This window comes from Parus major, chromosome 9 (genome assembly GCF_001522545.3).
Source record: "Parus major isolate Abel chromosome 9, Parus_major1.1, whole genome shotgun sequence".
In the NCBI taxonomy this organism is placed as follows: Eukaryota; Metazoa; Chordata; class Aves; order Passeriformes; family Paridae; genus Parus; species Parus major.
The window spans coordinates 5,457,618-5,482,703 of record NC_031778.1 but is presented as its reverse complement, the minus strand read 5'-3'; the positions used below and the strand labels follow the sequence as shown (position 1 = coordinate 5,482,703).

At 45.3% G+C, this 25,086-nt stretch overlaps 3 protein-coding genes and 1 long non-coding RNA gene across 11 annotated transcripts in view; 2 read left to right on the top strand and 2 right to left on the bottom strand.

The window, feature by feature from the left end:
• On the bottom strand, positions 1-13,627 carry LIPH (lipase H). Of its 2 annotated transcripts, XM_015637503.2 has the most exons (10): positions 12,444-13,627; positions 8,122-8,489; positions 7,348-7,456; positions 7,161-7,262; positions 6,123-6,212; positions 4,851-5,018; positions 3,976-4,071; positions 2,964-3,075; positions 1,840-2,013; positions 1-240 (listed from the first exon to the last, which is right to left on the bottom strand). In XM_015637503.2, the coding sequence occupies exons 1-10, from the start codon at positions 12,493-12,495 to the stop codon at positions 168-170; spliced, it is 1,344 nt and encodes a 447-aa protein (XP_015492989.1). In that variant the 5' UTR covers positions 12,496-13,627; the 3' UTR covers positions 1-167. The 2 variants fall into 2 exon arrangements, with proteins under 2 accessions (XP_015492989.1, XP_015492991.1); XM_015637505.2 differs by lacking the exon at positions 4,851-5,018.
• On the top strand, positions 13,207-15,618 carry LOC117244874. 2 transcript variants are annotated; one of them, XR_004498763.1, is made up of 4 exons: positions 13,207-13,286; positions 14,004-14,111; positions 15,322-15,388; positions 15,516-15,618. It is a non-coding gene; the product is annotated as an uncharacterized LOC117244874 (long non-coding RNA). The 2 variants fall into 2 exon arrangements; XR_004498762.1 differs by lacking the exon at positions 13,207-13,286 and having other exon boundaries at positions 13,806-14,111.
• On the bottom strand, positions 14,639-18,247 carry ANAPC13 (anaphase promoting complex subunit 13). 2 transcript variants are annotated; one of them, XM_015637508.3, is made up of 3 exons: positions 18,144-18,247; positions 17,187-17,312; positions 14,639-15,092 (listed from the first exon to the last, which is right to left on the bottom strand). In XM_015637508.3, exons 2-3 carry the CDS (start codon positions 17,283-17,285, stop codon positions 14,967-14,969), a joined length of 225 nt encoding a protein of 74 aa, XP_015492994.1. In that variant the 5' UTR covers positions 17,286-17,312; positions 18,144-18,247; the 3' UTR covers positions 14,639-14,966. The 2 variants fall into 2 exon arrangements, with proteins under 2 accessions (XP_015492994.1, XP_015492995.1); XM_015637509.3 differs by lacking the exon at positions 18,144-18,247 and adding an exon at positions 17,867-18,022.
• Positions 18,177-25,086, top strand: part of CEP63 (centrosomal protein 63) — a 21,761-nt gene continuing 14,851 nt past the window's right edge. The window contains exons 1-4 of one of the 5 annotated variants that reach the window (XM_015637500.2): positions 18,177-18,222; positions 21,002-21,136; positions 22,707-22,887; positions 24,092-24,187. In XM_015637500.2, the coding sequence (XP_015492986.1) occupies positions 21,093-21,136; positions 22,707-22,887; positions 24,092-24,187 (321 nt within the window). In that variant the 5' untranslated portion in view covers positions 18,177-18,222; positions 21,002-21,092. Of the gene's footprint in view, positions 18,223-18,251; positions 18,271-18,314; positions 18,459-18,524; positions 18,980-21,001; positions 21,137-22,706; positions 22,888-24,091; positions 24,188-25,086 lie in introns of those variants that run through there. The other 4 variants (XM_015637502.3, XM_015637501.3, XM_015637498.3 and 1 more) reach the window with 4 other exon arrangements.

Sequence of the window (25,086 nt, the reverse complement as noted above, 5' to 3'; positions counted from 1 at the left end):
CATGTGCCACCATGGTTTATTGTCGCTCCCCCAGCCCGAGTATACACTGTGCGTGGAGAGCGGGTCCCGCTGCTCCGTGCCCTCAGAAGGTGCCCGGGGCCCCCAGGTGAGGCCCCACCCGGTGGTGAAATGTCTGTCCAGGCACAGCCTCCTCGGGACATCCTGCTTCAGCATGGGATGGGCTTGAAGGTTTTCTGGATGTTCTCAGTCAGGACCAGGTCGTATCGGCACAACTGGGGTCTGTGTGAAAACGGCCAAAAGTGAAAAAACGGCACTTTTTTCCTGTCATCTCCCCACCTGCTGGAGGCTTACAAAAAGTAAGTCATCATCTCAAGAAAGCTGCCTCAAATTCCACCTGAAGTGAGGTTGTCTTAAACAGGGATACCTTGAACATTTTGCCATTCTGTTCTACATTATCTTTTGCTCGTGGAAAAAACCACAAAAAAATCCAGCAAACAAACAGGCACTGGCTGCAGAGTCTGTAGTTCCCTTTAAGTCAGTCCACACCTGTGTCCACCAAACAAGGTGGTCCTTCCAGCTCACCTGCCTGTCCCTGCCCCTTCTCCCAGCATGAGAAAGTCTGCCACGGCTCTGACCTGGATCCAAACATAGATCTGGTCTGGAGCCAAAAAAATTGAGGAAATACTTGGTCTTTCACTGGGGAAATACGAGCATTAGCACTGAGTGGTGGGTTGAGCAACAGGGAAGGGGAGAGGGCAAGTCCTCCCTCCCTGGGGCAATGACTGATTAGTTGGTATGTTCAAAGTCCTGAATTGTGCTTATGGCCTGTGGCAGCCCCTCCTCAGGGAGAGACGGCATCCTCTGATTAAGTATTAGGACATTTGTGTCTGCTTTTTAAAAGACTACATGGGTATCTGGGACTGGAAGTGACTGTGGAGGTGTGGGAGAGGAGACAAGGAGTGGCAGCAAGGGAGAGCTGCAAGATTTTGTTTAGTAGATGCACACAATCTTTTCCTTGTTCCAAGGCTAGGATAAGGGTAGCAGACCTCATGAAATACAAAGAAACATGTTCTGCAGCTCTGTATGTCTTCTTGCTTCACCCTCCTGACCCTGTGATCTTCCAGCCTTGTTTTAACCCAAACTGAAAGCACGGTGTGGTGTCCACATAGTGACCTTGCACACAAGGTCAGCATACTAAATTCTGTGCTTGCTGGGTTCAGGCAGAGCTCCCAACCTCCAGAGGTGGGAAGCTTAAGGGTAGGACAGCAGAGCAGACAGTTTGAGGTGGTAGAAATCTCATCAGCAATGTCTTGAGAGGTACCTCCTGATGCTGTGGGTACCAGTCAGGGCTTTGGGACAGAGCAGCCAGCAGCTCCCACTTGCTGGAATTTCAGGAGTAAATTAATCTCCCTGCTTTACTAGCCATACAAATTGACTGGGATATAAAATGTGTATTTGGGGCTGAACATCTGTTCTTCCCAGAGAGCTGCATTTCCCTTCATTCTACACTTCAGGCTTGGGCAGCTTCTCAAAGGTCATTTTCCTGACCAAAGGTTAAGGTGTCAGGCCACGTCAGAGTCACATCACATGGGACATGTTCCCAGTACAATAAGACAGCCTCTGTGTTCAAGTCGGTATTCAGCTGTGGGATTCCATTAAAGAGGAATTTATTCCCAAGACATGTGCAGGAGAACTAAATGTATATTTAATATATTTATATTCATATATTTATATTTACTAAATGTAAAATAAATCTAATTCTTCTGCACAAACTCAGCCAGGCCAGGAGTTTCCTAGAACAACGAAGCAAAGAGAGATTCCTTTACTTCTGTCCAGTCTGCTCCAACAGAAATGATTTGTTTGTAAACATCTGCTCACCTTTCTGGGTTTGTCAGTGGGCGGAACCTCATTTGGAGAATCCTGAGTTTGAATTTTGGGCCAATGATAGATCCCGTGGAAAATGTCAAGGAAATTCTTTCCACATTTTCAAGATCCTGGTCAAACCCAATGAGCAAAGTGATTTGTTTGTACTGCTGGAAGGTGGCAGCTTCTCTAAAGGTAAAGCAGACAAGAGAGAGTGTCAGAATCATCAAGGGAATAGCACTGGGTTTAATGTAGCCACTGTAGTATTAGAAACAGGGCTGGGGTAGGAGGCCTGAGCTTGTGATTAGTTTCTGATTTACAGGAAATGGGTATGGATTCAGGTCTCCAGGTGTCAACCTGCTCAGCCACTTCTGCCCTCAGTTTTTTGGGGTGGAAATGGGGACACAGAGGTTGGATGCCATTGGTTCCAAACCAGAATTTTCACTGTGATTCTGCTTTGATCCCAAGTGGTCTAGACCCAAGTGATATTTGTACCTGGCTGTCTGTGCAGGCCTGAACACTGAGTCACCTTGAGATATGCATGAAATCTGCACTGGCCTTGGTGTGGGAGTGATGCTGATCGCTCCAGTGCAAGCAGATACCAGATATGCCTGAGGGAATATGCACTTAGAGAATCTTGGGGAAACTAGTCGTGCAGGTTTGTTTGGCTGAAGTGTAGTTAAGATCACTCAGGAATTTGCATGTCACATAAACACCATTAATTTGTCTCTCTGAGTGGAATGGATTGATTTTGGATGTGACATATTCAGGCCCAGGTTAATCCCCAGCTGTCTTGGGCACTGGGAACTACAACAGAACATTCCCTGAAAGGGGAAGGAAAGAGGGGGAGGTCTTTTTTCTTCCTGCTTCAGTGGAAGCCTAGGGCAGCTGTGCTGCTGTTTGAGATTGTCCACTTCAGTCCTTAAGATGACAGAGAAGGGCATGAACCAAAAGGCTGGGATGTTAGGGCTGTGTGCTGGGGGAAGCTATGGGAATTCCATTGGACCAGGAAATCCACAGTCATGTGCACTAGCAAGTATCAGCAGAGAAACTGGGGGACGATATGTCACCTCCTCCCAGATGCAGTTGTACCAAGGGGTGCACTAACACTTAGAAATGCTCAGACCAGTAAGACTTACGGATTAACTTTTGATTCTGCCTTCCTCCCAGCTTCATCAGCTAGCATGACGCTGAAGGTGCCTCTCCTGGTATCTTTGTTCCATGTGATAACATCCACCAAGTAGTGATAGACTGAAGGGAGAGAGTGAGTGGGGTTAGACCTGTGGGCTCACTCTGCTGTCCAGGCTGTGCACTGTCTGGGAGCAGAGCTGTGGGTAGAGGATGGACACAGCCCCTGCAGTTTATCTCAAAAATCCCTCTCTCCTCCCTGCTCTCCATTTCCATTTGCAGAGATTTCAACCAGAAACACTAGGAGGTGTCAGGAGAGCACTACAGCAAGGGTTCCATGCAGGATGGCCTCTCTGTATGGTTCCCAGCACACTGCCTTTCACTGTCTGCTTTCCCCTTCTCTTCCAGATTGTATTTTCTTTCTTCTGTCCCCCTCTGAGCCCCTCCATTTCTGTTCTTCATATCTGTCATTGGTAATCTCTGTCATGGAGCAGAATTGTCTGATCTGTGAGTCTGAATTCACTTGCTAACCAGCACTGGAGCTCAGGCCATAATCCCAGCCCATGCTCTGGTATGCTGGTAATCACAAGCATGAGATTAAACCTTTCACCTTGGAAAAACCTTTTCTTTCTACAGATTCTCTTCCTTTCCCTGTACCTCTCACTTTTCTCCAAGGTAGGTTGTTCAGCCTGTCTTTCTCTCTTCTCATTCCCACACATTTCTTACTTTCACAAAAGAATATTGTGTTGCTTTGAAACATGACTTGGGAACTTTTATAATTAATTTGAAAGCTCTCAATCAGTTTCCTAGAACAACAGAGCAAGTTTGTTTTCCCAGCACTGGACAGGTTGGCAGATAAGGGAGGTCATGGCAAACCACAGATGGACACAATTTTATCCAGCAGCCACTGGAGTTTCTAAAATACTGGCTATAACACCACCAGCAAATAGCCATCTCTGCTTGGCTGCTGCTGACACAGGCAATGCACAAAGAAAAATAATCTCAGAAATCTCAGTCACTTACTGCAAAATGGCTCTTTGTCCGCTGTGTCGAAAAACATACTTGTCACTGGATGGCTCTGTTGTGTTAAATAGCTTTTCCACTCATGGGCATAATAACCTGCAGGTGACAGTTTGAAAATTAAACTGAGTTACTGCACAGGTAGATGAGCCACTAAATGGCTGAAAATAAGCAAGTATTTAAGAAATAGTGCATTGTGTGCCAGCTGCCAAGTAGCACTGTGACACACATCCTCCTGTACTACAAAGGCTTAGGAGTGAATATGCCTGGTTTCTATTCAGCACTTTCTGCAAGCTGATCTTTTTCCACATCTGTTATCCATGGTCAAGAAGGATTTCATTTTACAGTGCAGAATGAAAATCATCCCCTTGGCTTTGCCAGTTCCTTTCTGGAAGTGTCAGGTGTTTTAGCATGAACATTTCAGAGCTGTCACACCCAGGCTGGGGCAGACAAGTCCAGAATTCCCTTTGTTCACCCATTTGCCATTCCCTTTAGAGCACAAAAGGGTTTGTGGTGCTGGGAATTTACTTGTAAATTTTATTTTAGCAAGAACAGGCCCCTGTCCCTCAAACCTTTTAACTGAGGGTTTAATTTACTTTAATTCATTGTTTCTCTGACTTTATTGTAAAGATCCCAAGTCTAGTTTTGGCTTTTCTAGCTCTGGATCCTTTACCTGTGGATTTCTGTTCTAGATCATGACATGATGTGATATTACAAGGAGCAGGCCTGAGAGATCTCAAAGACCTGAGTGGAAATAACTTCAGTGCTTTTGCAAACACCATGTTGTGTGAGTCCTCCAGCAAAACATCACCCTCCAAACTACAGTAATGACAGGCAGCTCAGTATTCAGGATGGACTGACATTCCCTGGATCCTTACCTAGGATAGGGCATGGCATGGGCCAGAAGGGTTCGCAGCTGGTGCATTTGCCATTCCTGTAATTCCTGTATGAGTTGCATGGGTATGTGGTGATATTGCAGCTCTGTGTCAGGGAGGACAGGAACAGGAAAACAGACCTCTGGTGGTCACATTTAAAATACTGCAATCCTTAATCATGTACAGGGAAGAAATATTTCATTAGCAATCCTCATGCCTCAGGGAAACATGATTAATGCCACAGGACACACCAGTGGACAGTCACTGACCATTCTGAACCCAACAAATTGCACTGGGGTGCACTGGCTTGTGGCAGAACAGTAAGTGGACAGCAGCCTCTCTTTTTGAATGCACTCAGCTCTGCCTATGTCTGCTTTGCTTTTCTCTTCTTTTTGGTTTTAAAAACATTTGTTTGTGTGATTGCTGCAGCTCCAGAGGATCCAGCTATGGATCAAGTTCTGTCTCTGGTGCTCTCCTCTCTGAGCTCAGGCCTGACAGCCAGATATTGCTTTTAGCTTTGCATGTGGCCTTCCATTTTGGTGTAAAAAACCCTTTAGAAAGACATAACTAATAGAATGAATTGTTACATGAGCAGCAAAATGAGCAAAATCCTCATTTGCTAGGGATTTTTGGCTGAGGCTGCTGTCCTATGTAGATTCTCTTGGGTCTGATAAGGGTTGAGTTCACAATACTGCATTTCCTTCTGTAAGGTATTTTCTTTCACCCAGCTTTCATCAAACCAGTTCTGCTGCCAGGCTGAAAGGAAAAAACTTTCTTTTGTTCAAGGCTAGGGCTGTGCTTTCCAGACTGCACTGGCTGTCACTGCTAAGGAAAGTGCCTTTGCTTTGGGTAACTGCCCGCTCCACATTCATCTTGAACCTGTTTTCTGAACAGGTCCTTGTCACTGCTAGTCCTTGGGCTTTTGTGTGTTAAAAGTAATTAGAAACAAAAAATCTCACAGATTTCCTGGACATAGTCATAAAAAAAAGGCACACATCTAACTGATGACTTTTTGCACAGAGGATTAGTCCCACTTGCACTGTGGCAGAGGGAGTCGCAGAGAGGTCACCCTGAGTTTCACCTCTGCCTGGTGCACATCAGCTAAACTCCTGTCACATCAGTGCTGAGAATAAGTTGCTGCCATGGCTTTCCCAGAATATGGATTTCATGTATTTCCTAAGCAGTGATGATGCTGATGATTCTCTGGCTTTCTCCTCTTTTTCTGATTGGAGACATTTTGTCAGAGTTTGTGCAATTGAGGGCAGGATTAATTACCAGAAAATATTGTCAGTGGACAGCCTGGTTGGTCAGTCCCGCCGTTGGGATAGAAGTCGACATGGCCCAGTGCTTCTTCGTAACCCAGTCCTAACAAAAGGGAATACCAGGGCTCAAGGAGGGAATATTAAATTGTTAAATGCACAGGAAGGAAATAGAGCAACCTAACAGGAAAAAATAGTAGTTACTTAGCTCATGGATGCCTGCTTGTACAGGAATACTAAAGTCATCCGTCTGTTTAGGCAGCAGGCAAAAAGTTGTTACCCAGCTGTGTCATTTTAACAATGGTATCAAGTACCTAAAATAAGTGCATGCAACAGTACAAAATGTGGGGGGTTGTGTCACTTGTGTGCAGGAGAGGAGAAGGGATGTGAAACCTGGCTGTTGCTGTGCTGCTCTAATCTGACTTCCTGGAAAGGCTGGGAGAAGAGAGGCAGCAGTTAGGTGGGAAAGCCAAGCGTTAAGGGTAGATGGGCATGGGAGCAGCATGGGGGGCTTGGAATTGCACTGCTGGCCTGGCTGGTGGGTCTAGAAAAGACAGGGCTGAGGAGAGTCCAGATTTGCGCTGGAGGAAGGTTTAGCTCTTAGGAGGTGTGATGGAGACTGGAAGCATCGTGCAGGGAACCATGCGGTGAGGATAACTGATCTGCTGTGCAAGCTGTGGGACCAGCTCTGGAAATGCTGTGTGCTCCGATGCAGCCTGACCCCGTGGTGGGATGTTGGTGTGTCCTGCTCTGGCAGGATTGTACTGCAGGATCTCCTCCACCGGTTCCTAAGTCTTTGTAAATCATGGGCCAGGTTATAACTGCAGTCATCAGCAGCGTGTTTTGAAATGCAAATAAAGCAGCAGCTCCTGAGGGAGTGCTGGGGGCAGCGTGGGCAGCAGAGCGCCCCAGAGGCTCAGTGGGGGAGTCTGCTGTGCTCCTGGGCCAAAGGAGCGAGGACCCCGCACCGCTGTCCACCAGCAGCCCCCCTTCCCCGTGCTCCCGCTCAGTCTCGGGGTTTCCGTGCAAAGGAAGGAGGTGGAATGTCACGTACCGTCGGTGTCGGAGTGAATGACATCCACAAACTGCGCGTCCGTGGGGTCCAGCCTCTCGCTCGGCGCCGTCCCCCTGTACAAGGGGCCCGCAGGGTCAAGGCCTGCAGCACAAAGCCATGGGCGTGGCATCGCCTCGCTCCGGGCTGTCCTTCCCTGAGGCGACAGGACTGCTGGAGGAAGGCTTACCTGTGATTCTTCCCAACGTGCCATCAAACATCTGTCCCACAAAGCCGGAGATGTGTGCTCCCAGACTCACTCCTATCATGTGCATGGAGTCAAGGGACGCTCCATCAATCTGAGATTTAAAAGTACTCATGGTCATGTGTTTTTGGAAAACAAAACAAAACAAAATTAGGAGGAGGAATGTAGCATCTCCCAGTATGTTCTACTCGGTGTACGTATTTCCCATTTGACAGTCCCACAGAGCAGCCAGCATTCCTGTCTGAGGCCTATACCTCAGAGAGCTGTGATGAGAACAGTTCAGGCAATGGTTGTATTTTCCTGGGGCAACGACTACAAGTGTGGACAGGAACCACTAATGGGCCCCAGGAGTAAAATTCCAGTTGCCCCACATGTGGTTCCTGCAAGGAATTAGCAGACACTATGATCCTAAGGATCCAGCATCATCATTGCCATTAGAAGAGCTATGAACTGTAGCTGATCCCCTTAAGCTGCCTTTGGATGTACAGAAAGTGGAAGTAGGGTTTCTATGTATGGAGAAACATGTCTGGAGAGTTTTGTACCCAGAAATGTAGAGACTTAGAGTGTAAACTGAATATTGCACCAAAAGGAATCCAAGGGTGGGATTTGACACTGCAGTACACATGCACTTCCAAAAATTAATGTATTCCTTTTTTAGGAGTTTCTATTCCCAGACATCTTGCTGGTTTAAGCACTTCCTTTGTGCCCTTTACATACTGTGCCTTAATGACTGTATCGTAGCTTGAGCTTCCAACTTACCAACATTTCATCTATAAGTTTCTTCAGAATCTCAGCAACTCTTTTGCACTTCCTGGAAGCATAGCTGTAGATGAGAGTTGTTGCCCCCTGGTTCCAGTCCACAACGATGATGTTCATGTCCTCTACAGAAAGCAGGAGATGCACCAGGTCAGGGATCCAGACCGGGGCAGAACCTGTGAGTCGGTACCCGTGGATGATGAAGGTTGTTTTCTTGGTCACATCAAGGTACTTGGAGGCTGTTGAGTGGAGCTCCTCGGCACAGGTTGGGTTCTGCCGGGTGTGGAGCAGCAGCTTCACTTTCAGCTCTGTCCCTATCAAAGCATTCCCGAAGCCAAGGGCTGTGAATGCAGGACATATCTCCTGAGGATCTGAAAGCAGCGGAGTGGCAATTGGAGTTTGGCACCAAGGCATTTTCTTTAGCCTGTTGTACCTGCCAACCCTGCACAACACTGCAGGAAGGTGTGTTGTGAGTTATCTGAGCACAGGAGCTGCTCCTATCTCCCTCTCCTCTCTATCATGATCATGACTGAAGTTACCTTGAAACTTAGATTTTCTTGCTGTGTTGGAACAAAGAAAAAAAGACCTTTTTGGAGCAGCATTCCCTGAAATGCCACAGCTCTGCTTCCTTTGGCAGCTGGGAGTTGGCAGGGACTCTGTCTCAAAGGTATTAGAGACCAACAGGCAGGATGATTGCTGTACTGGTTTTCGAGCAGTGCTCTGGACAGGTTCTCAGATAAACAGGTGTCTTTGGGGTTGGTTTGTACCTTCAGCCTGGAGCTGCCAAGCTGCAGAGAGTCTTGCTATGGTGAGGGGCAGCTCAATGCTTCATTTGTATGTGCAGATGCAGTCTAGTATTCCAGACTGCAAAATAGGGCACCCTTGAGTCTATGAGATGGTAACTGTGCTTTATACACAGCTGAAGTGTAACTGAATTTGATGTAAGTACTGCTCAATGGGATGGTCTGTGCCATTGGAAAGCCCATCTTTGTTCTTGCTTTTCCAGCAGAACACCAGCTGAGCCTTCAGAGCCCAATACAGTCTCCAACAGGGCACTGGCAGGGAATGGAATTACTGTCTCCAGAAAGATACTGCTTATGAAGGACCTCCCAGGTTTTGTAGCCTCTTCCTGGCTCACAATCCTTTCCCTCAAATCCTCGTAATCTCATTGAAGAACCTTGTGGGGGAGAGTCACTCTCACACATATGTCCTGAGCTACAGTAATTGTTCAGGCTACAGTTCCTAGAGGAATCTTCCTGATCTTTGTTGCTTAAAGGACTCTGCAGTAGGTAGCAGGGTTTAGAAAACCTGCAGCTGTAAGTTAATTATGCTCTAGCAAGTCTCCAATGCTCTGTGCATTTTAATTTCTGAATGATGAAACTCTCACAGTTTCTATGAGCAACTTTCCCTTTTCTCCTCCTCAGGAAATCAGGAGCATGAGAGTGATATAAATGCTATGTGCCCAGCACATAAAACAATCTGCTCAGTTGCCACAGTTCTGCTAATTACTTTGTAGAAGCCCCAGGAGCTCCAGAAATAAAAGTTAATAGGCTAAAAGGATGTTGCAGTTAAGTCCAGCTGAATATTTTAAATTGCTACAATAAATTCAGAAATAAATTTTAACATCTGAAATCCATGGAGTCCTTCCTGTATAAAGCCTATGGTAATATATGAATGGTGTGATAGGAGTGGTGGGAAATGTGCCCTCTTCCAGGCCCAATGAAATCAGGGGCCTTTGAATGGAGGGTGTCCTGGCTCTGAAATGCTTTGCTCAGAGCTCCCAGGAGCAGTGTGACTCTGGGCCCTGCTCCCAAGAGGAAAGGTGACCTCGGTGGCTGCCTCCTGGCCAGCCTGCTCTCAGCTCATTCTTACAGTGATAAGATGCTCCAGGGGAACAGCAGCAAGAGTGCTGTGACACTGCTCTTGTGGAGATCCCAAAGTAACAAGCAGAGAAAAATTAGCATTTTTTTGTTCATGCACACCAGCTCACAGCGTGAGACTCTGTGGCTGTCCTCTAGGTGCTACTGCAGCATAAAAATATAGAGCTGTGTGTTTTACGAATAACTAGGCATTGTTTCAGTTATTGTATAGTAGCACTATATAGTGTTGTTAATTATCTTTACTGCCACTGAAGCTGTAGCAATACAGGCAGAAATGCCAGGCAGGAATTACTTCTATATGGTGCAAGATTGCACTGATTGCTTAATTTGTTTCTGTGTCTCCTGCACTGTGCTGAGGCTTGCCCAGAGGAGTACTGTGTTTGTCATCAGAACAGCCTAAACCTTTTGGTACAGAAGTGCTTTCAAAGAGCTGGTCAGCATTTGCTGATACCTAACACAGGGACTGTATAAAGAGCCTTATTAGATCTGCACCAGGTCTGTTAGATTGGTTCTGGTTTGAATAACAGAATCAAATCAGCGCTAATAAAGAGAGGAAACCTGCCAGCTTCTCTTCTGGCAAGCTGATGCCAATGCCAGCCTCATCCACCATGTGTTCAAAAACTGACACATGAGGATGGCCAGTTATCCTGGCTTTGCTCTTCCTTCTGCTAAGCACAGTCACTCCTACCCAAATGGCTGGAAGTGTCTTTGAAACTCCAGGATGACTGGGGCAAGTGGCTTACTGAGATTTACTCTGCAAGCAAATAAATGAGGTAGAAATTTATCCTCTAGCACTGTACTTAACCCATGTCCAACAGATCACTTCCCTCCAGTAAAGGGAAACAAACATGGCCATTAACCCAGCATCCCAGTAACTCTTTTCCAGCCCTTCCTTAGCTTGCTAGATAGCCTCTGGCAATCCCCATTCTCCTTCTGCTCTGTTTTCTGATATGTAAAATTGGAGACAAACACTGTTTTGCTGGGCAAGGTGCTCTGATCTCCCAGAACCTGTAGCAGGGAGAATAAAAATGTGTTAAATCCATGTACCTGCCAGGGACCTGGACACGTTTGGTCCTGAGTCTGAGATCAGCCTCTAAGGTGCTATTACAGCAGTGGTGGCATCTTCAGAATAACTTGGTTCTGAAATTTTATATATATACACATATATATATTTTGAAGTTACATACTGCTAGGTGTTGCAGGGAGTGGAACAGTCCCAGGCAGGCTCCTGGTATTTACAGCATTCAGTGCTCTTAAGGCCTGCATTCTCCTGGTGTTTCTCATTCCTTTCTAGGAGATGGTGTTTGGAGGCTTTTTCTTTGATGTTGACCCTATGGACAGAAAGGGTTTGCCACAGTGGCTTTCTGGGGCTGTGGTACCGAGATGTCTGCATGAATAAAGTAGCAGCTGAAGTTTTTTCCAGCCTGTCCTTTTGAAAAGGGAAGTTCCAACAGATTTTTCACCTCAGTGGTCACTTGGCCAGATGTGTGGCTGTCCCAGCTGTGGTCCTTGGGACACAGAGCTGCTTGCCCAGTGAGCACCTCAGGTGAGCATGTTGCTGCTTCTCTGTCTGCAGGAGCTCTGGCCCTCCAGCCCCTGCCACCTTGCCTGGGCTTTGTACAATGTCATCAGACCGGTCTTAACCATCAACAATATCTTTGCCCCTTTAAACACACTTCACTACCACACCATGAATCTCAAGAGCATTAGTGGTGCAGATTTCCATCACTTTTCCACAGAGATGGCGTGCCCTCCATTCCTAACCTGGTCCTCAATAGCTCACTGCATTTCATCGGTGCCTTTTCACACAATTCTCTTTTCCCACTTCTAGTGGCTGCATTTCCTATAGAGTATTAAACAAACCAAGCAGAAGGCAACCCTGAGATTACTCCAGAGTACCCGATGAAACACAAGTTAGTATTTATAAGAGCACTGCTTTTTTTTAACTCTGTTTGTTTTCCCTACAAAGCAGAGAGCTGTAACTTGCCTTGCTCTCATGTGTATGCTAACACAAGGCAGTACATTTGTTTATTGTTACAGGTTTGTTCTTGTTGGGCTGTGAGGCTATCAAATGGAGCTTGCTGTTCATAAATGGTAATTCATCCTTCGCCTCTGTCATACATGATACCCCTGAGAAGAAATCATTATTCTCTGAAGATTTCAAATGACATTTTCAGTGTCGATGGATTGTACTTATATAAGAGAAATGTTTGCAAAGGGAGGAAAAGATAATAAAAAAATACTTCAGGTTTTCCATTTGGAACTCTTAGAACTGACTACATTCATGTAACCAGTATAATTTGCTTTGCTAAAATAAATAATGCTAGTAAGAAACCCTGTTTAGTAACTGTAAATGCAGAGGGTAGGTACATTCATGTTGCTGTAAAGCACAGAAAATGTGTTACATTTGACAAAAACATTCAAAACAAATGATTGAGTTCTTACCTGTTTTCACCCCATACAAAAGGTAGATGAACACAACACACAGCCTCAGCATATGGACTTCCACATGGAACTTCTACAGGTAAGAGATTTGAAGGATCCCACAATTTCTCTGGCATGTGTCTGCTGGCTCTGACAGCAGTTTGCTTGCTTTTTTTTCTGCCAGTAACAGTAGGTGTGGTGAAAAGAGGAAGTTACCAGCCAAGAAATGAAGACCAGTCAAATGAAACTTCTTAAGAAGGTGGGGCACCTTCTATTCTAGCAGATTTCCTTAATTTAAATATAGTTTGCCTCGGTGGATGACTAATCAAAGACACAAATGGGTTGGTATCATGCTGTAAGCAGCAATTTGACTACACCTGTTGAAACTAAGGAAATTATTGCCTATTTGTCTTTTGCAAAGAATGTCAGGAAGATTGTAGATGTCACTGCAAGTCTGATAAGCATCTGGGCGGGGTTGGTGCTTGGTTTCACAGTGCCCTGCCTTTGGAGAGCTCATGATGATCCCTAATATCTCCCATGTCCTTCCTGCTCTCCTGAGTGCCATAGCCCAGAGTCCCTTCAACAAATCCTGTCACCGCCTCAGGCAGGAGACAGGTGCACAGCACTTGTTGTGACAAAGGGAAAGTACCACTTCAAGGTGTCTGGTTCTCCACTGCTGTCTTGGATGACACTCATACAACTGGAATTCACACATTTTCTCACAGACTTGCTGGAACCTCATAAATTCAGCTCTAATTCAACTAAGGAAGCCTTTTTCTTTCCTTGATGGATGGGAGGAAGGAGATTGCCAAGGCAAGCCAAATGTCAGGGGCAGGAAAGGAAGTCTGAAATTGGAGCTGGAAGGTATAGCGGCAAAATTGGGAAAATGACGGTGGTGGGGAGTTGTAAAGGGATGAGAAGGGTGGGAACAGGAATGGCTGCTGGATAGAAGTTTGGCGGTAGTCTTGCCCGGTGTTTTCTTAGAAAATTCTTCTAACATTGGCCAGGGAAAGGGAATGTGGGGTGGATTAGAAATACGTCTTTAAACCCAGGCTCTACTTTCTTTCCCCTGGTGATGATCCAATGAGGAGCTGAACTATTACAGCTCCCAGTGGCATAGCTGGTTCTTTGGCCCATGCTGTACTTATTAAGCTTTCTGACTTTGCTAATTCTCAAGTTAATCCTAAACTCTTCCTGCTGTCTGCAGCTCCTTTTCATTCAGACAAGTGTGTGCTGCTCCTCTGGTGCAGGCATGGATCACACTTGAGGCAGAGCATGTGCCTAGCATGATTCTTTCACAAGCACCTTGGGCTCTTCAGCATCAAGCAGCTAAGCAATCTGAGTCTCACTGAACACGTGCCATGCTGTGATCCCATTTGATAATCACCCAGGCAAAAGCTGGGGCTCATTATTTTGAAGGTGATGAATAGACACCAAATAACATCTGTGGATCTGGAAGCTCCAGGACAGTGCTTTTTCTGCTGCACTGGCAAAAGAATATAATTTAAACATTGTTTTCCTTCCAGCTCCTTTCTCACCTCCACCAGTAATCCTAAACTCTGTCAAAATATTTTCCCTTAGCAAGAAGTTCTGCCAATGGTGAGACAGAATTGGTCCAACAGTGAAACATGAAGAACAGAAGGCTTTTACCTGTTGCAAAAGATATCTGAGAACCAGAGATAAAATAAGGTAGGTAAATCAAGGGGGTCTTCCTTTTCATCTCAATACAAAAAGGGTTAACAGTTTGTCCCCTGAAGCTAAGCCCTACTCATTTCTTTTCCCCATCACTTTTTTTGGATTTTCATTTCCCATTTGAGGTTGCTCATCCGAGTGGCTCTCACTTCAAGGGGCCCTACACTGGGACTGGCAGATTCTTCCTTGGAACTCTCAACCATCCCTTGGCAGACCATGATTTTGAGTAACCACCATTTCAGCATAAATTAGACTGTCTGTTTACTGTACACATTGGCAAACATTCCCAGGATGTCAGCACTGGAAATGCTGTCCACTACCACCATCAGATCCTGAGAGCAGGAATTCAAGTGCTTACAGGTTACTCCACACTCTTGATTCTGCTGACCAACCTTTTAAAACTGCCCAACATATCCTACCTCAGCCACACACTTGTTAAAAATAGAAACAACTCTCAGCTATGTGGGTTTTGTACACTGAATTCTAGACAGTAATCCCACTGTGATCTTTGAAATCAACTGCAATTCAAGACAGTAAAAACTTTTTAATCATGTGCAGAAAACATTTAAGATCAGAATTGGCACTAACTTAATAACAATTTAACAGAAAACATTAAATAATCTTATAAGCATGAAACATTTTGCACTTGGCTCTGAGATATCAGAGCCTCTGCTATTTCACATTCAAGAAAGAAGCATTTTAAACTCTTCATTGTGAGCAGTACCACTGTTGGAATCTGAAAGTTTCCGTAATATTGTTTCCTCCTCAGGGCAGCTTAGGACAGCAGTGGTCAGCTAAAAAATATTTTTACGTTGCATTCATGCATCCACTGTATGAAATTCCACCGATTCACTAATTTCCCGTAGGTGGAACGTTTTCATGGAGATACTGGAGAGCCAAATCTGTCCACTTCATTTCTTGCTCTTTCACAGACTCAGTGGTACCACCGTTGTCTTGCTCCGGTTCAGGGAGCTCATTCTGAGAACAAAACACAGGTACAATGCATTCCACACTTAATACACTTCCTGCAAGGTTGTTATGATTTGTATGGATAGATACAAAAACCCATAAATGAGACCAGAGGGTGCATCTGAACAATAAATATCATACATACTGATCCACTTAAAAATATTGCTGAGCCCAGTCATGAACAGTATTCTTTTCATTTGAATATGGTGCTTAATCTGAAAGGTAAATTGTTTTCCAGGACCCTGGGGCCTTGCTATACATTCAGATTGCACATGCAATGAAGGAGAATATACAGCAAATGGAAAGTAAGTAAATAATAACAGTACAGTGCATTTATTTAATTGCTTGTTTGCAATTCACTGCTTCTGCTGTTGCCAAGAATACAAATACTGAGGACAACTGGTTCTGTAAAATGTTATTTTCCTATGGCAGGTGAGAAGTCCTTCCTGTCCATATGCTGGACTCAGGTGTAGCTGTGCTGGATCAACAGCAGAAGTTGGAACTCCCTGCCAGGTGTGCCACAGAGTTGCTCATGGCACAGTAAGGGGAAGGAAAGTTTAACCGAGATTTCATTTTCCTTCCTTCTATTATTTGTTCTCTGTCTTGTTGTACTGGTGTTGTCACACTGAGTGTGTGCTGTTACAGCAGATACCATTTGGGCAGGAATTCTGAGTTCTAGACCTCTGGAAATCCCAGCATGAGCTAAATGTTTCAGCTCTCAAAACAGTGAATGATTGAACCCATTTGTTCCCATTTGAGTCCCCAGAAATGTCTTGAGTGAGCACTGGAACAGATTCACAGAACAGGCTCAAATACCACTTTCACAGCCATTCTGGTTGCTCCTTTGCAATGTCTCTGAGTAAGTCCCCTGTGAATTGATGCTGGTTTTTCTAAGTGATCAGCACCAATCCCATCTCTGGGGATCTTTATATTCACAGCCAGGCCTTTCTTTCTATTGTTGGTAAGGCTTCATTCTCTGAGGCTGTCATCTGTATGTGACTGTAAGCCATCACAAGATGGCTCTGAGGGAAGAAACAGTAATGTTTGGACTCGGGGTGAAGACAATTGTCAATAAGGAACCTGTTAATGATACTCAGCTTGCCTAATAAAGGTTATCCCAAGCAAAGGAGGGTTTGGGCTCTTTTAGCTGGGAATCATGCTTCTGCAAGACTCTTCCCTCAAGCCCAGATCTTGGCAGGAAAATGTGTGCTGTACATATGGATTTTGAGTTGTGCAGGTGCTCCTTGCCCTCTCTGAAAAGCCAGTGGTGGCAGGACTAAAGCTTGAGCCACATCATAAATTTGGAAATGTCTCTGTTCTGAAATAAACCAGCACCCCACAATCCCTGTGGCTGCTTTATCTGTGCTAGCTGGGATAAAGCTCATGTACCAGAGAGAAAAAGGGAAAGGAAAAATCCTCAGCTAACTCTCACTTCCCTGGAAGTTTCAAAATACCTAAGGAAATGTGTCAGTGTGGGATCAGCAGTAGCTTTTACCCTGCTGCCCCTCTCCAGCCTTGCAGCTGTACCCTGGATGAAAGAAGTGGTGCCATGCCTTGGAGAAAACACTGCAGCAAGAATCCCACTGCACCTGCCAGTCCTTCACTGCGGTCCTGGAACTGCCAACAGCAACACTGTATCTGGAAAAGACTGCTTTGAAACATGTATGAAAATGTCTCATTTAAATGGCATTGTAGGAAGTGGAAATAAAGTGTAACCAAGACGGGAACAGTCACTGTGAAACTGATCCTCTGCTCTCTAAACCAACCAGGAAAGTACCTCAAACACCAGGAACAAGAAAGGGAGGCATAGAGAAAGGATGATTCTGCTTCTCCCTGCCAAACCCAGGACAGTGCAATGGGAAGGGCACTCCAGTTCTGAGAAGATTCAGCAACTGGTCAGAGGACAAGGGACAGAAACATCCATGCACATGGATGCATGCCCTCATGCACACAGGAATGACTGGCATATAAGGAAGGAGTCAGATCCAGGAGCCTTTTGTACAAATGAGCTGCAGCATGAGCAACCCTCTGTGCCTTTTCTTGGAAGGGGCTGTGAAGAACACAGCAGCCTTAACTCAGATTGATAAGTAGCAATTCACCTACCAGAGGGATGGCCACATCCTCGTAGGGCAATTTATCTTCCCTCCACGCATCATCGATCAGATCCAGAATCCTGCCATCCCTCTGCACCTCGCTGTCCATCGTTGCAGCAGGCGAGAGCAGCTAAATCTGTGACACAAAGCAGATGCTGTTTTAACAACATCCCCAGCCAAGGAGCTGGAGTCTGGACTGTGTAATCCATATGAAGTTTAAACTTGCAAGGAAAACCTTGATTTCCCTAATCAACTCAAAAAGGGGTTATAACCACAGGAGAACAACTTCATCTGAGAAGAACTCTATCAAAGTGAATTGCAGATTGATATGCATAAGAGATAAATATATAAAACCAGCTGGTTATTATTAATGATATATACATGTGTTCATGTCTACTGACTGACTTTTAGAAGTGTAATTTGAGTATGAGCACCTAGAACTGCCCAGAACCCTTTGCTGCCTGCTGGCATACAGCCCCTGACCAGTGCCGTGCCTCACCAACTCCTTCACATGTCTGGGAGTCACAACAAAGGACTTCAAGGTACCCAGAACTCTGCACAAACCTGAAATCCGGGAAACTGGTGAAACAGAAGCAAAACCATATCTATATTTCACCCCCAGCTACTGTAATTACGCCACAGTATTTAATTGTACTCTGCCCTCCTTGAAGGGTCACCTCAGGCCCTCACCCCGGTGTGTCCCTGCAGCAGCAGCAGCAGGCAGCTCGATCCTGGGGGATATGAGAGAACTGACACTTATTCAAAACCAAGCCAGGCCCTGCACTCGCCGGCTGCCGGAGCCGCCATGTGGGCCTGAGCGCATCCCAGCCCCTGCGCGATGCGACCCCTGCCTCTCCCGACCAACACGGCTCCGTGACGGCTCCGTGACCGCCCCGTGTCCCGCGGTGTCCCGCCGTGTCCCCGCCGTGTCCCCAGCCCGTCCCCGCTGTCCCCCTTCCCGCCCTACCCTGCCCATCTCCGGGGCCGGCGCTGCGCAGGCCCAGCGCCTGCGCAGCGCTGCCGCCGCGGGGCCGTGCCGTGCCGGGGTAGGAAAGGCGGAAAGGCGGCAAGGAGGGGGAAAGGAAGGAAGGAGGGTAGGCAGGAAGGAAGGAAGGAAACAAACTAACAAACAAACAAACAAAGGAGGAAGGCGGGTCGGCCAGCCAGCCAGAGCTGGGGTGTCGGCAGCCCGGAGCGGAGCTCGGCCCGGGGGCTCAGGGCTGCTCCCCGGGGCGCGGCGCTGGGAGGGCCCCGGGCAGCGGAACTCCGCGGCGGGTGCGGGGTAAACGCTGTGAGGGCTCGGCCGGCGGGGAGGCTCCGGCTGGGGAAGAGCTGCAGTGGCAGGAGTGGGGAATGCCTGCCCGAGGGCAGCTCCGCTGGCTGTGCCGGGGAGCACTGCCCCAGGGCACGCTGGCCCCGGCCACTTCACAGGTTTAACCTGCCCCAGGGCAGCTTTGGGTTGGACATTAGGAGGAATTCCTTCATGGAAGGGGTGATTAGAAATTGGAAGGGGCTGCCCAGGGCGGCGGCGGTGGGGTTCCCATCCCTGGAGGTGTTTTAAGGAAAGACCGGGCGCGGCGCTCAGTGCTCTGCGCTGGTGGGCTGGGTGACAAAGTGGGGTCGGTCACAGGTTGGACTCGGTGGTTTCAGAGGACTTTTCCAACCTCAGTGATTCTGGGATTCTTGCTCTGGCGAGAGCTTTGTCGCTCCGGACTCCTGCCGCAGGTGCCGTTCCTGCCGCTGGCAAGTGGAGCTCGCCTGTGGTACTGCTTTTGGGAGGTTATTGCTCCTTTTGTGTTCATTGTAAGCATGCTTCCAGCAACGCCTTACGATTGCATCTTTCTGTGTTTTTAAATGCGAAGTAATCCCAGTCTTTTCTCATGAGCACTGTTCTTAATCCTCTTGGGTATTGTAAAATTCTATTTGCTTGACTACTACAATTCTGCCTTGAGCTGGGATGCTAAATGTGTTGTCCTGTTTTGGGCTTTTTTTTCTTTTTTTTTTTTTTTCTTTTTGGCAAATACTTCAATTTTCTTCATGTTCAGAAGTGACCAGCTAGTTTTCCATGCTTCAGCTGTAGTTAATGAAGGAGATTGTTTCCTCTTGTTGGTCTTTACTCAGGTGCCTGTAACTTGCACATTTACAACTTGAAAGCATAAGAGGCCAAAATTTAATAGTAAGTCAGCAAAGCTTATGTAGCATAAAACTGGCTAGATGTGTCTGATTTTAAGGCTTTTCCCCAAAATCTGGATATGCTGGCAGAGTAAGCAAAGCTATCAGGCTGTGAGGGTGGTAAGGCAGAGGCACAGAGAAGCCATGGCTGTCCCTTCCATGAAAGTGTCCAAGACCAGGTTGGATAGGGTTTGGAGCAACCTGGGATAGTGAAAGGTGCCCCTGCCCATGGCAGGGGGTTGGCATGAGATGGCTTTAAGATCCCTTCCAACCCAAACTGTTCTGGAATTCTATACTGTCTGTCTCCTCATCTCTCTGCCCACTGAAAATTGATTCTGTGTAGGTGTGATTAGAATGAAAGAGGAGAGCTGCTACTGTCTAATGTCTGCTGTTGCCACCTGGAGAACTCTTGGAATGCTGTCAGCAGCTCAGGGGATCTGCTCATCTGCTCTCCTCAGCACCCTGCCCTCAGCAGAACCACAAAGTTGTTCTGCATACTGATTGAGTTTTGTTAAGCACAAACAGGACCAAAGACAGACAAAACACTGTCAGAATAGGGATAGGATTTTTTCTTTGCTTGTGGTTTAAAACACAGCTCTCAAGGACATGTTTTAATCCCTGAGTTGTGTTTTAAAGTGCTGTAGGAGCACAATAGAAGATTCTTTGGGAAAGAGAGCAAAGCTGAGCCTGCATTTGTGAAAGTCTCCTTTGCTGTGACTGGCTCCCCTTTTGCTGATTGTTTAATAATGCCATATTAATCTTGGAGGAAATATGCTGGAAGGATCCATCTTCAGTACTTGGAAAGTGTGTAGATTTTGGAAGCATAAGTTTGTGTTAATAGCTCTGGACGAATTTAACCATTTTTGTGTTAGATGTAGTTTCATGAAGGAGACATCGAAATAAATTTTGGCTTCCTGGCTGTGGTTTCATGGCAACTTTTTATTCCCCATTTTTAGCTTTAGTGTAAACCCTTCTTGCTTTCACCAAGATGTGAAATTTCTTTGGGTATGCACATGTTTGTGACTTAAAAGGTGTAATTTTTACCTGAAGCAATGTACTGCTCCTGCAGTACAAATGTAAAATAAGCTATTCAACTTATTTTCATAATTCAAGGCATAATTTAAGAGGAATTTTTAAGGAGTTTGTGTCTTCTTGAAATTCCCACAACCATATAAATATCCAGTGTGTTCTGAGTGTGGTGGTAAACTGCATGTCCCCTTTAACACAGTCTGTAATAGAGCCTTGGAAAATACTTAATTTATGGATGAGTTCTTACTGCTACTTGCTTGTGTTTTCTCTCTGAAGGGACAAACTTCCCTGTTGGGGGTGGATCTTGGGCTGACCCCTTTCAAGCCCAAATGTTCCTGTTCCTCCACAGGCTGGTGCTCTCAGATCTACCAGTCCCTTTGTGTTGAGTTGACACAATTGCAGATTATTGTTGCTCCTCTCTGAATTTATTAGATCACATGATTATATCACTGCAATTTGGTAGTGCTGGATGATAGCATTGGGTACATTTTTCTGGGAAAAATCTGCTTTCGTCTATTTGGCTTGTAAGTTCATGAAGGTGCCATTATTTTCCTTACCTGTAATTGCACGCTCCTTGTATGTTTTTTAACTTCTTTGCTTTGTGGGCTTTTGCTTGTCCTGCAGTTGTATGGAGAAGCAGCCTGGTTTGTGCATTGCCATGGGTGACCAGTGCTTTCCTGTACTTCCCTGGTACTGAGGCCACCAGGATTCAGTGATGGAGGCCTTGCTGGAAGGAATGCAAAGAAATGGGCAGGGGAGGTATGTATGCAACTGTACACAGCAGTCATTCCAAATGATTTAAGTATTAACCTTGCTTCTTACTGAAAATAAATCCTCTGGTACCAGTTTGCAGTGGCCTTCAGCTGCTACAGAAGCAAAGTCACTGGGGCAGCTGGCTCTGCACTAATCCCTGCTCAGGTATTATAGTCTTAATTGTCAGAAATTTAGTTCTATGTCTTCCTGAAAACCTTGGCCTCCTTTTTTTTCAATTGCTGTAAACTCTTCTTACTGTCCAACATCAGGAGCAGTAGTAAATAGAGCTGTGAATAAATATTTATTTTGTAACAGCCTTGCAAGGTTAATGAGATGTGACTTTGTTATCTGATTTCACTGAAAACATCTGATTATTTCCTGCTTGTGTTGAAACTGCAGAGTCCCACTCTGCTCTGAGGAATCCTTAATGCTCTGTCTGAGGTGAGAGTCTCTAGACTTTTTAAACCCTGAGAGAGACTGTAGTGACAATAACAGAACAAAATGTTTTATGTGTTAAACAACCGTGAAGCAAAAGTCACTGATGCCATTTTCCTAGTCATCCCTGAGAATGTGACACAAATTTATTTGATACTGTATCTTCTTCAGAGAGCTGGTTGCAGAAATCAAGTTTAGAATTTGCTACATATTAGCAGATGCTGTGAAGGAAATGTTCCTGCTCTGCATAATAGCTGCTAATTTTTGGTTAACTCACAGGACAGGGTGAACTTCAAATGTGACTGATTTTGGCTCCTTTAAGAAGTATTTCTTTTCCTATAGAAAACGTGCCAAGTCCTGAAGTGTGCATATGCCCTGGGGGAACAGAGAAATTTCCATCCCTTAACCTATTGATTTCCATTTCTTTTCAGTTCTTCCCTTTGACAGGCAAATTAAAGGGGTAGAGATCATTATGGAGTTCACCACCCTCTAGGGCTGTGTCTGGCAAACCTTAATATTGTCCCTGTCTTGGCAGCTGGGAAGTTTTAGAAGAGTTACTTGAATTGACTTCAATAATTACTGCACCAAATTAGAAATCTGGGCATCGCTAGGGAGCTTGTGCTCCCTGATGGATTGCGAGGGTTTGATTCTTCATTATCATGTTGTCATCCAGCCCCCTCTGCTTCAGGGTTTGTCTGCATTTGTGATAAACTTCTGTTTTTGGGAGCTCATAGCTTGGCTGTAAGATTCCTCTGGTGACTGAAACCTGCTATAAAATGCCACTGCCTGGAGAGCAATTAAGGCAATACAAAATATGAATTAAACACGCTTTGGTTTCCTTACATAATGCATAGTACCCAAGGCAATAGGCTGAATGCCTAAGTGTGAAGTGATGTGGTTTAGTGGGCATGGATGGTATTGGGTAAAAGGTTGGACTTGATGATCTTGGAGGTCTTTTCTGACCTTAAATGATTCTGTGATTCTGTGTCTGTACAAGCTGTTTTGAAGCGAGTTCAAAGCACTGCATGTGCAGAGTTGGTGTCCTGGTGCCAGTCAGTGTGTTCTGATGCCTTTGTTGGTTTGGGACACGGGATGTGTTGGGTGGGACCTGCTTTGTGACTCCAGACTCTCTCCCCTCCAGTGGTGGGTTCTTGACCTCCTGTGAGGCTGAGCTGCAGGAGCTGATGAAGCAGATTGACATCATGGTGGCTCACAAGAAATCTGAATGGGAAGGGCAGACACAGGCTTTGGAAGCTTGTCTGCATGCTCGGGAGCAGGAACTTTCCTCTACCAAGGCAGCTTTGCAGGAAAAACAAAAGGAGGTACCTTTGTTTCATTCTATTTTTTGTTTGCAGTCAGCAGTGCATTTTACCTGTTAGAAACGGGAAATCAGGAATAGAATTTTTTAAGGACCTGTTGGAACAAAGTGTCTGATTCATAATTCAATCCATTTCAAGTGATCAGCTCCCCTAGGGTTGGTGGAAATCCTCATATTGAACTGTTAGTTATTAGAGAGAACCCAGAGACACTGGTTCTGGCTACAGCAGTAATGAACAGCCCAGCAACCTGCAGTCATTGCTAGAAAAAACCCATTTCCTACAATATAAACTGCACCAAGAAAACCATTTCTTACTATGAACTACACCAAGACATTGCTGGGAAACTCTCCATGGGCTGATTTTCAGAGAAGAGCTCTGCTTTTGTGGTCTTTAAATAAAAGCCTGAGGGAAGTGCAAAAAAAATTGTGTTGGTGGAAAATTATTAATAAGTGAAGTTTTTGTGCAGGATGTGGACCATAAGATGCAGTTGAGCCACAGTATTTTCGTTAGCAAGAATGATGGCTTTTATCATCTAGGTTATTGTTGTTATTATCAATTATGTTTTCGCAAGACACTTGAAATGTTTCTTACCACCAAAAGTAAACATGGATTTCAAACTGAACTGTAAAGTATGTTTGAAGTCTCTGCTGGAGTATATTAATGCTTTTGGTTTAGTCATATGAATTTTCTGTGGGTTTTCTTTTAATTTGTTGGCTTGTGACCACTCAGGTTGTGGATGGGAAAAGATGGGAGGAAAAAAAAAAGGGAGAAAAATGAGCCACAGGAGCAGTTGAAACAATGTCAGGGAAGTCTTTTCTGTGAGCTTCAACACCCCATTTATTTTTTTCCTTGCTGTTAGGAATCTCTTTTTTGTCTGAGCATAGTAAGCTAATGATATGGGCAACTTCTCTCTTGGTAGATAGCTTGAAATCATAATGCATATTTGTGAAGAGTTTGATGAAAATACTGGATAGAAATGGGCTTTTGGCACAAACCCAATATGTCAGCTTTGTCCCTAGAAGTGAAATCCAGAAACTGGCTCAAAACAGGAGGCCACAACAGAAACAGGTGTGGCCCAAGCCTACCAAAGATTTAGGCACAGCCTCCATCTATTTCATATTGAGGGACCCCAGTGAAATGTCCATGTATCTAATGGCAACAGAGCCTTCTTCAGTTGTATTTATTTGCATTTTATCCCTTTGTTCAGATTGGCATGTTGCGTTGCCAGGTCGAAGATGTGGAAAAATCCAAGCAGGACATGGTTAGAGAGTATGAACAACAGCTGAAGAAATTCCAGGAGGAGGTGAGTAGCAAAGAGAAAAGTTTGGTTTCTAGTTCTCAGATAATGGTGGACCAATTACTTTGTGTTATTGTTTTTGTTTCAATGCTGTGGTTCTAAAACTCTCCACTCCGTTAGTGTTTGTGTGCTTACAGAAAACAGCATTGAGCATAGATAAGGTAGCATCTTTTTTTTGTGATTTAGAGGAACTTGGTAACAGACAGAGAACTGTTGGAGTAGAAATGTTTTTGTATGTTGGACATCTGCAGAAGTTTACTGCAAGAATGTGCTGTGTTTGCCTATCCCAGTCACCACAGTGCTGGTTCTGGAGCTGCCACAGGTACAGGCAGCAGCAGTTTGCTCTTTCAGCATTTCTGAAATTCAAAAGGGGTGGAGATGTAACTGGCCTGGCTTGTTTGACATCAGGAAATAGCATTTCTCATCTTTTTGCCTCTGTAACACTGATGAATTTAGAAGGGATTTTGTACTCTCAAGGAATATTAGTCTTAATACCCTTTATAAAAACCAAGTGTACATAGAAAATGCTGTTTGACATTAATATCAGAACTTTAATCTCAAAGTCTCTTGCTCAGTGCAAGATGATACCTGTCCTGCAGGTGGTATAACAGCATTCCAGGTTTATGCCTGAACTCTTTGCCTGTCTCCACTTGCTGGTAGCAGGGAGTGAACTGGCATGAGCAGCTCATAGAGCACTGACCTGTTTTCTCTGGAGGGCTGGGCCTAGTTTCTGCTCACTGTAAGCCATAAGTGAAATTAATTTGGTAGTCTCTGCTCTGATGACAGAAGGCATCTTTTCTCATTTAAAAGCACCTCACTATTCCATATGACTAAGTGTCTTCATTTGCTGGGTGTTCTCACTGGAATTGTGGATAAGCTGCAAAGAAAAGCTAAGGTACATTGGC